This window comes from Myotis myotis, unplaced genomic scaffold (assembly GCF_014108235.1).
Source record: "Myotis myotis isolate mMyoMyo1 unplaced genomic scaffold, mMyoMyo1.p scaffold_m19_p_9, whole genome shotgun sequence".
In the NCBI taxonomy this organism is placed as follows: Eukaryota; Metazoa; Chordata; class Mammalia; order Chiroptera; family Vespertilionidae; genus Myotis; species Myotis myotis.
Window position 1 is genome coordinate 81,101,439 of NW_023416401.1, and position 10,223 is coordinate 81,111,661.

Genomic DNA, 10,223 nt, shown 5'->3' on the forward strand with positions numbered 1-10,223 from the left:
CAGAGTGTTCATCCAGAAAAAGCAGATGGCGTATAGCTGATCTGAAATACTGAGAGCAGGGAACTCAGAGAAAAGGTACAAGGAGATGAGGAGAGGGTGAGCCAACCTGCACAGGTACACAGCTGGGAAGCAAAAGGGATATTGCAGCAGTGTAGCCTTATCCCCTGGAAGTGTGGGGTCTCAGCCAGAGTGACAAGAGAAGAGAGGGGGAGCCTGTGTAGTGTTGAAAGTGGGGCTCAGTGGGGATTCCGTACACCTAGGAGACCCAGACCACACCATACCAGGCAAATAATGATTTCTTTGTTACACACCAGCCTGAAGTGTTCACTCCAATCGAGGACTACTAGAGCGAGGCAGCAGAGCTTGGGGCCAGCAGAGGGATCTGATTGGTGCACCCAAAAGTGACACTGAGGGGCCCTCTATTCTCTGGAAGAACCTTGGGCAGAGAGCCAGGCAGGTGCTAGTTTCTGTGGCTTAGGAAAGAGGATTGGTCTTGCCCAATGAGAAAGCATGGTGATACTCCAGCGACCATGTGCAGAGCTCTTCAGTCTGCCCATCCTGTGATCCAAGGCAGAGGGAAGCAGTGCTGGGCTGGAAATCTGAGCCCGTACTGTTCAGTATGATAGTGCAGAGGTCTTGGGTATTTGGCCCAGTTGGAGCCTGGCTAGAGGCTCTGCCCAGCGCCAGGCTGGTCATACAAGAGAATGAAGTGCCAAGCAGAGCTGATTTTTTTTTTATCTCCTACTACTTGGTGTGGCAGCAAAGGGGTGCCAGGGAGCCAGAGCTGAGGTATTGCGACTGTGTCTTTCAGATGGGCTTCTATTTGGAGATAGATGGAGGTGTGCAGCTATGGCTGCATTGTGGGGAAGCAGGTACATACAATCTCCCCAGGGAGTTCAGCCAGCTCAGCCCTGGAAAGGAGAGGAAACACCCACCACCCCGTCTATAGGTTAAGGGTACTATCCCCAACCTGAGCCTGATTAAACTGCCTCCACAGAGTGCAGTTCTGTGGGAGAAGGGAGAGCAACTCAGAGCAGGGACATTCAAGGGGCATGACCTCAGATAGACCCAGCCCTTGGGCTCCAGAGGCCCCACCTGCCAGATGGCTTGGGGCTTCGACCTGCTAAGCTTCAGGTTACCAAAGGCCAGGCAGGGACAGCAACTGACAATAGCTTGCACCAGAGGACCTCCTAGGAGGCCCCAGCCTGGCATAACAAGTGCCCAGCTTCAGGCAACACTAGAGCAAAATCCAGTGACCTCCAAAAATAGCAGATCCAAAGAGCAAACACAGTAGGCATTAAAATGTGCAAAGAGGAACTCCATTTTGGGGGGTGTTGTCTATGTTTGTATATGTGTGTTATTTTTAATTTCCTTTCTTTTCTTATTTCATATTTTAATTTTTCTTCTCTATTTTCTTTCACATCTCTTATTTCCCTCTTTCCTTCTCTTATTCTATTTTCCCTTTCTGTTTTCTTTTTTATTTTGTTTCCCATTTTTCTTTTCCTATTTTATATTTTATTTTATTCATTATTATTACTTTTTTAAATTTATTAATAATTCATTTCTTTTTTTTCTTTACTTTTTTATTCTTTTTTTTTCTTTTCTTGTCTTCCTTTCTTTGATATTCTATTTTTCGTGGGTTTTTTCCTTCTCTAATTCTTTTGGTCTCTTGTCATTTAGTATTATTTTTTTTCTGTTTGTTTGTCATTTGTTTTCTTATTCTTTTGTATTGTTTCTGGTTGTGGTGGTTTGTTATTTTCTCATGTTGTTTTTGGGTTAGTCTTGTTTTGTGTTATTTTGTTCTGTCAGCACCTGTATAACAGTTGGCATGATGTGTCAAGGTTAAGCCTCACAGTCAACCAGACCAAGGGCTGAGCACACATGAACAGGACAACAACAATTAATACCTAATTACAACAAGGGGGCCCACGTAACCTGCGCAAGGGACATTTCTAGAGCTCAGAAGACCAAGGAGGTTACACCTCTGCATCCCACAAGACACCCAGGACAGAGAACCAAACCACCAAGATTGGGGGCCATCGCTATACAATGCATATAAACAAATCCAAAGAAAAAGCAAAAATGGGGAAACAAAGAAACAGGCCTGAAATGACAGAAGGAATCCCTTGAAAAAGAGCTAAATGAAATGGAGGCAAACAATTCATCAGAAACAGAGTATAAAGTAATGGTTTTAAGAATGCTCAACAGCATGAGGTCCCACAGTATCTGGGACAAAGCAATGCAAGCAGAGGAAACACAGTAGCACTCAACAAGCACTTGGCATATGAGTAAAGCATACATGCTTTAGGCATTAACTTAAAGTCTCCATTCCCAAGCCTTGACCACAATAACCAAAACAGGGAGTTTGAGGCACAGTGAGTGAGGGGAAGCTGCTCGAACAGGTCAGGCCCACTGCCAGGGGCAGATCCCACAGAACCCTGCAGACCAGAGAAGTACCTGCCAGCATGCATGGTCAATGTCCAAAGGCAGAACAGAGAGCACTTCCCTAATCCTTTGGCTCAAGGACCTTCGCTGCTCATGTCATCTCATGCAACATGTTCTGAGAAACACACTTTCCCCTTGCTTACACTGGTTGGTCACAGTTCTACTCTGGGAAGCAACAAACCCTTGCCCTCCTAGACAGCCCTCCCTAGAACTGATATCTGAAGTCACACCATCCTCAGTTCTCTCGTCTCCAAGCAAAGCATCCCCAGTCCTACTGGAGCTCCTCAGATGGTGGGGCTTACAGAGCATTCTCTTTTCTGGTTGTTTCAGAGTTTGTCAATGTCTCCCATAAAATGTGGTGCCCACAACTCAAGGAAAGCTCTAATTTAAACAAAAATGATCACTCCACAAAATGGCTTTAGCTGACAAAACTAAAAAGTAAAGGATTTCACAGAAAAATATGGTTTCCAGCTTCTCTTGAAAAGGCGGCAGATCTGGCCCTACGAAACCCAAAGTTGCAGGGTGGCTGCACAGGGTTTCCAATCTTCAGACAAGCACACACTCTGCTCTTCCCAGCCTCACACTTGCTGCAGACAGTATCACGTCCGGTTGGTACAAAAACCACTGTGACTGATGCTAAGACGAAGGCATGGAACACAAAAAGCTCTCGGAAAATGGTAGGACCAGGACTGCAGCTCTCTGGAGGCATCTGAGCCCCTGACTGGTGCAGAGTTCCTTGCAGTGGTTTCTGTACCCATGCTCTAGGCACACTTATTTTATCCCCAGGTTCATTAACTTTTTGCCAGACCCATCTCACTGGTTCCTGCAAACTCACAGTCAACTTCAATTCTGCCTTTCCTCCAGGTGTGCCCGTTGCCTCTGCACTCCTTCATTATGGTAACTTAAATAAAGGATGCCCCACTTATCCCTATCCATTTCTACTGACAAAACCCATCATACTCCCCTTCACTGTCTGTGCTGACACATTCAGGAGAGCTGACAATTTCCTTCCCAGGTACAGTTTGGGAAATCAACTTGTTTGCCCCAATCTCTTGAGCCTGAAATTTCCTACAGTCTTTAAGTGCCAGAGAACGATTACAGTAATGCAATTACTGTTGGCTCAACCACAATTTACACAATCCTGTACTTTCACCAGCCAAATATGAAAGGCGTTCTCTAACCCTTTCTGCACACAGAACATCAGAGCCTCGAGTAATGGACTGAAGTCCTGACCCACTGACCCTGTGAGAATAAAACAACCCATGATTTTTGTGGGAAACCTGTGAGCCCCAAATCTATGTGGGACCAGAACCCCAGGTGTCAAGTGATCTCTGGAAACTGAGAAAGTCAACCAGCAACAAAGTCTGTCTGTTTGAGTGACTGCACCTTAAATTTGTTTATTTTTCACATTCCTTTATACTAGGGCTCCTAGACTGTAAATGTCTTCATATTAGCATTGAAAATAACAAAGAAGTTAAAAGAGCCCCTTGACAACACTTATTGACACAGGGGAAGAGCTGAGAAGAAAACTCCAGATTCCTAAATCCTCATGGCTTCATGACTTTATGACAGCCCTATCTGTTTCTCCACACTGCCTCTCTCACTCTTCAGTCATTTTTTTTAAAAATATGCTTTTATTGATTTGAGAGAGAGAAAGGGAGAGGAATAGAAAGATAGAAACATCAATGAGAAAGAAATATCAATCGCTGCCTCCTGCACACTCCCTGCTGGGGATTGAGCCTGCAACACAGTCATGTACCCTGATCAGAACCAAACCAGTGACCTCTTGGTGCATGGGTTGACGCTCGACCACTTAGCCCCACGGGCCGGGCTCACTCTTCAGTCTTAAAAAAGAAAAAGGAAAATTGACCAAGTAGAGATATGTAATTAGTTTTAAAATCATTTAGGAAAAGCCATTGAGCCCTAGCTGGTTTTGCTCAGTGGATAGAGCATCAGTCTGAGGACTGAAGGGTCCTGGGTTCGATTCCAATCAAGGGCACATGCCCAGCTTGTGGGCTTGATCCTCAGTGGGGGGCATGCAGGAGGCAAGCAATCAATGATTCTCTCTCATCATTGATGTTTTCATCTCTCTCCCTCTCCCTTCCTCTCTGAAATCAATAAAAATATATTCTAAAAAAAGAAGAAAAAAAAGCTATAAAAAATAGCTATTAAATCTTCAGTGTATTCACTCTTGAGTCCTAAACAGTTATTTTTGGGCATAAGACAGCTATTCTCTCTTCCCAGACAAAAATATGTTTCAAAGGGAAGGAATATGTTTCAAAAGGGAAAGAATATTTTCAGTGTTACAATCATTCTAACATGTAATCTTTATGATACAATCATAAAGTTTCTGAAGCACCTGGGAAAATTGATGCCAAATAATACTAATTATAAGCTTGCAATGGTATTTTAAGTGCTTAGCAATGGTATTTTAAAGTGCTATGTTCCACAATGAATAAATGGATTTAATGACTATATTCCTCATCATAGTTCAAACACAGAATGTGCTTGTCAATCATTGCCCAGTTGCCAATTCTACCCTTCTTCATTCATTTTCATTTCTTTTGACTCCAATACTCTGTAACTTTGTGTAAACCATTTCACTCACACAGACCTCAATGACCTCATCAGTGAAAGAGCTAACATCGCCTTTCATGCCAAGAATCAGGAGTTAGCCAAGGTATTGCTAGATGTCCCATTCACTAAAATCGATTGTCCTACTTCTGTTAATTGAATAATGTATCTTCCACGGCTTTCTTTATCCTGTTTAGCACATATAAAGTTTATTTTATAGCTGTCACATTTCTACTTCCTTCAGATCCCTTTACTTCACCCATTATACTCAATGTTTTTGTCTTGTGATGAATAGTCAACTTTTAAGGTAATCAAGAAGACAATTAGATGAGCTATTTAAAAATGACCACAAAAGAAACGAAAAACAGAGAATCACATGACAAAATAATTTTTAAAAAACTATAGTATCCTATATAATAAAAGGGCAATATGCAAATTGACCAAATGGTGGAACAACTGGTCGCTATGATGTGCACTGACCACCAGGGGGCTGCTCAATACAGGAGCTGCCCGCTGGTGGTCAGTACGCTCCTACAGGGGCAGTGCCACTCAGCCACAAGCCCGGCTGATGTCTGGTGAGTGCAGCGGCTCCTGGACTGATAAAGGGCACAGGCCGGGCTAAGGTCCCCCCCCCCCCCCCCCCGCCCCGCCACAACCCTTAAGTGCACGAATGTCATGCACCAGGCCTCTAATTATGATAATAAATGTAGAAAGGAAGATGGCTAACAAAAACTCACTATGAAAGAGACCATTAGAGATATATATGGTTTCCCAGTCCTTGCATGACCATTCTAAAAGGCTCCTCGGTCACCAGCAGAGGATGGCTTCACTATGTCCACAGCCAGCAGGGTGACCACCGTGTCCTGGTCTGCCAAGGTTAGCACTGAAAGTCCTGCGTCCTTGGAAGTCTCTGAGTCCGGGGAAAACCAGGATGGTTAGTGACAATACGTCAGAGCTCTGTTATATCCCCCGCCTTCCACTGAGCCCAGAAGTCAGATATCACCAGAACGTCTTCTCATCGAATCGCCTTTCTAGAGCCCAAGCAGTCCCCTCTGCTATCGCTCTCCTTCCAAGGTGTTCCTCTTATCCTCATCAGTGAGTAAATTCGGTCTGTCCCGGCCAAACCTGTCCCTTATTCACTATGTACCACACCCCTTGGCACACACCAATAAATATCTCCATTATTTCTCTCGACCTACAAGTCAATCCGTTCCACGACTTTCAGCTTGGTCTATCTAGAGCCGCTTGAATACCAAAATATTCAAAGCTGTGAGACTTGGGACACAAAAATTTTTTTTAAAAAAGCGGAAGTTTATTTTATATTAAAATAGATAGATGTCTGAGGATCATGCTTCCGTTGGTGGTTAACAAAACACAGCATGCTTAAATTCTAGAAGGTTGAGAGAAGCAGCAAAGGCCAAAATCTGATATTTCTTCCATCAGGCATCAATAGCTACCGTTTCCTATGCTTCTCCGTCCGTATCGGGGAAAATCTGCAAAGCTGAATTCTCACAAAAAAAAATAATTGCCGATCCAAGTCACTTCTGAGCTCTGCCCTCTCCGGAAAGCCTCGGTGAGGACGGGTCGCCAGCGAGGAGGGCCCGGTGCAGAGGACAGCCCGCGCGAGCTAGACCTCCGGGGGCGACCGGACGTCTTCTCGGACTCCCCCACTCCCCCTGCGGGACGGTGCGAGCGCGGGGCCGGGAGGACGCAGGGCAGGGGCCGGGCGGCTCTCCCCGGGGACCGGGTGAGCCAACGGGAAGGACAGCGCGCGGAGGAAAGGGGAGCGAGGAGAAGGCGAGGACACCACCGCTCTGGAAGCGGGGGCGGGCGGGGCAGGTGCGGTGCGTGGCGGCCTCGAACCCGGAGCCTGGGACACCGCAGGACAGAGCGCAGAGGGGGCCCAAAGCCACCAGGACCCGGCAGGGGCATCCGCTTGGACCGAGCCTGTTTCCTCCCCGTAAGGCGAGTGTTGCCACAGGGACTACCCGACACGGGCGCATGCCGCGCGTTGGCACCGGGTTTACCCGGCTGCTGTCACGGCCATCCTCACGCTTGGGGGCCGGGGTTACCTGCCATCCTGGGCCTCCGGGGTCTGGCTGTCGTCCGTGACGACCGGCGGCCGCGGGGGCCGGCGCTGCCGGAGCCCAGCCGCCTCGCTCATTTTGGAACTGTCACCGCCGCCTGACCGCCGGCACCGAAACGGAAAAACGCCAGAACGCGGGCTCCGAGGGCGGCCGCGCCCCGCCCCTTCCTGGTCCGCCCCGCCCCTTCCTGGCCCGCGCTCCCCAGCTACGCACTCTGACCCCGCCCCTTCCTGCCTCCTGGCTGTCACTCAGTGGGCCTTCCAGGCGCTTTCCAGCGGCCCGGGTGCTGGTTCCCCGCCTCCCGGGGGGCCTGCAGTCCAGAGTGAGCGCCTTGGCCTTGGGCTTCGGAAGCCCAAACGCGCGCCGCCTGGTGCAGCCCCTGCGCTGCCTGTTTCATTTCATTTCATTTCTGATGGTGAATGACAATAATTGTGCACATGGCAGTGAGGTGTCGGTGGTTTGTGTTGGTAAAGAGGCTGGTGCAGCTTATTGGGTTCCTACAGGCAGCGTAAAAAGTAAGTTCATATTCTTGGAGATGTTAGAGGCACCTCTCACAGACACCTGAGCCACTGGGAGAGGGCTGTCCCCAATCTCAATTCTTGTCTTCTCACATAAATGAATTTAAATGAGAAAACGCCAGATGATTGCGCTGTGATGGAGCCAGTTTTATTAAAGCAAGCAAATTTATTACAGAAGCAAGCAAATCTAGACCTCGGGCTTCTAAAGCGAAGGTGGGCTCTCAGCTGATCTGAAGAGTGAGTTGGGTGGGGGTCCGAAGCGTTATATACCTTCCTGTCTATAGGTTTCAGAATGCCTCTGCTGAGTACTTTGGTACACATTAATTCTCACGGTCCCGTTTTACTTTGTTACGGCCTTCCCAGAATTCATGGGAAGCATCTGGCAATGGGAAGCATCTGGCAATTTTATCTTGCCAAGCCTTGAGACTGCTGGCTTTTCTGCTTGCAATGGTTCTCAACCTTCCTAATGCCGCGACCCTTTAATACAGTTCCTCATGCTGTGGTGACCCCCAATTTCATTGTTACAAATTGAACATAATTAAAGCATAGTGATTAATCACAAAAGCAATATGTAATTATATATGTTTTCTGATGGTCTTAGGCGACCCCTGTGAAAGGGTCGTTCGACCCCCAAAGGGGTCGTGATCCACAGGTTGAGAACCGCTGGCTTAGGGAGTAAAACTGCCCTTATTTCTTTCATCTTTACCCCTCCTTTTCTGCATTCTCTGGTTAGGGAGGCTTTTAACCATTAGCTCTCAAGTGTCCTTGGTTTGGGGAAGATAATGGCTTGTTATTTACAAGCCAGCTGCAAATTGCCCACACTGGTTGGCCTTGTTTTAACTTTCCTTTCTCGGTTTCCCTATTCTTCTTGCCCTGAGATTTCCCTAGCTTTTCACTGCCCTGTAACAGAGATACAGCAGGGCAACAACCCTCCCTTTGTCTGAACAGATCTGGTTAAGGGGAAAATAGGCTGGAAATTGTCCATATGGTTAAGGCCAGATGTTGAGCGTTAAAATCTTTTTGTGATGATTACAACAGACAGTTGATAAAGTTTATGAAAGTGATAAGAAAAAAATTCTAATTAAGTTACAGCAGGAGAGTGAAAGAGACAGAACTGCTAGTCTGTTAATGGATGCTGACCAGTTAGCAAAACACTTCTCACATTCCTGTTTTGCCTGTTGGAAGTGCAGATTAATTTCCAGGTGGATATTTCCACAGGTTATTTTATCCAGGCACCAATGTCAGCATAAGAAGCGTTCAAGTGTATAGAGATCTTTATGAGTTTATTTGAATCAAACTGAGGACAATTGCTGGGAAGCAAAAACTCAACAGATTGAGAAAATGCTCCAGAAAAAAAAAATGGTAGTTTTGCACCTTATTTTATACATTACAATCAAAAGAAAAGATGTAAGTGGGTTACATGAAATCCATTGGTGATGGATTAGGGAGAATGGGTGGGGGGACCTCTGGGATTGGATAAAAAGTAAAATGATAGGCACATACTTCTTTTACATAGGTGAGTACAGGATAGATAACAGTCAACAATTAGCATGATAACCATACAATGAGGGGATTTCTGGTCTCCACTCTGCAGGTTCAATGCCTGTGCTTTGAGGGGTCCAGCAAAAGGAAAATTACTTTGTTATTTCGAAGGCATATTTATCAGGTATGTTATCCTAGGTACAAAAAGACAATAGGCAGGCTTAGTTAAGGTGAGGATTGACCTTTGTTAGGGAAATATATTGCCTTAGGTCGAGACTACCACCATGAACCTCTTTTAGTTAAAAAGTTTTCATTTCAGCCCTAATTGGTTTGGCTCAGTGGATAGAGCATTAGCCTGCAAACTGAAGGGTCCCAGGTTCAATTCCAGTCAAGGGCATGTACTTTGGTTGCAGGGTGTGCACGAGGCAGCTGATTGATGTTTCTAATTGTCTATCCCTCTCCCTTCCTCTCTGTAAAATTAATAAAATATACTTTAAAAAAAAAAGTTTTCCTTTCAGACCATCCTGTGTGGTTACTGTAGGTCTCTGAATTTGTAATGGCTGCCACACAGGCCTCCCTTGTTGTAATGTACCCCGCGAACACAGAAGGACGCCTCAAGAAGTCGAATTAAAGAGTCACATTTATTGCAATCCAGGACTATGAGGGGCCATTCCCAAATCTCATAGCAATAAGATGGTGGCAAAACCAGACTTATATAGGCAAAAATCACAAAGGTATTGATTACATCCCAGGGTTTGGAATGTGGCACCTGGCTCCCAAAAAAGCAGATTACAGAAGCAGAATTAAGCATGTTAATTACAGTTTCGGGTCTGGGGTCACTGAATTGACAGAAATACATTATCTAGAGCCCTTGGGTAACCTGGGTTAAACTTAGGCATGTTATCTAAATTACAGTTTTGGGTCTCCTGATCACTGAGTTGATAGAAACACATTATCTAGAGCCCTTGGGTCTCCCGACCACTGAGTTGTCAGGACAATTTAGAGTAATTGTGCTGTCCTGGTCTCGGGACCACTGAGTCAGCTGGAACGCACCACCTGTGGCCACTAAAACAATTTAGGGTAATTGTGCTGTCCTGTTTCCCAGGTACAGAAGAAT

At 46.0% G+C, this 10,223-nt stretch overlaps 1 protein-coding gene across 4 annotated transcripts in view; it reads right to left on the reverse strand.

The window, feature by feature from the left end:
- LOC118662850 (adipocyte plasma membrane associated protein) overlaps positions 1-7,262 on the reverse strand; it is a 37,296-nt gene extending 30,034 nt beyond the window's left edge. For 3 of the 4 annotated variants that reach the window (XM_036321804.1, XM_036321803.1, XM_036321802.1), the window contains exon 1: positions 7,092-7,223. Coding sequence is in view for 1 of the 4 variants with exons in the window: in XM_036321801.1 (XP_036177694.1) it covers positions 7,092-7,183 (92 nt within the window). In the remaining 3 variants the exon portion in view is untranslated. Of the gene's footprint in view, positions 1-7,091 lie in introns of all 4 variants that reach the window. The other variant, XM_036321801.1, reaches the window with a different exon arrangement.
- Positions 7,263-10,223: the final 2,961 nt, after the last annotated feature.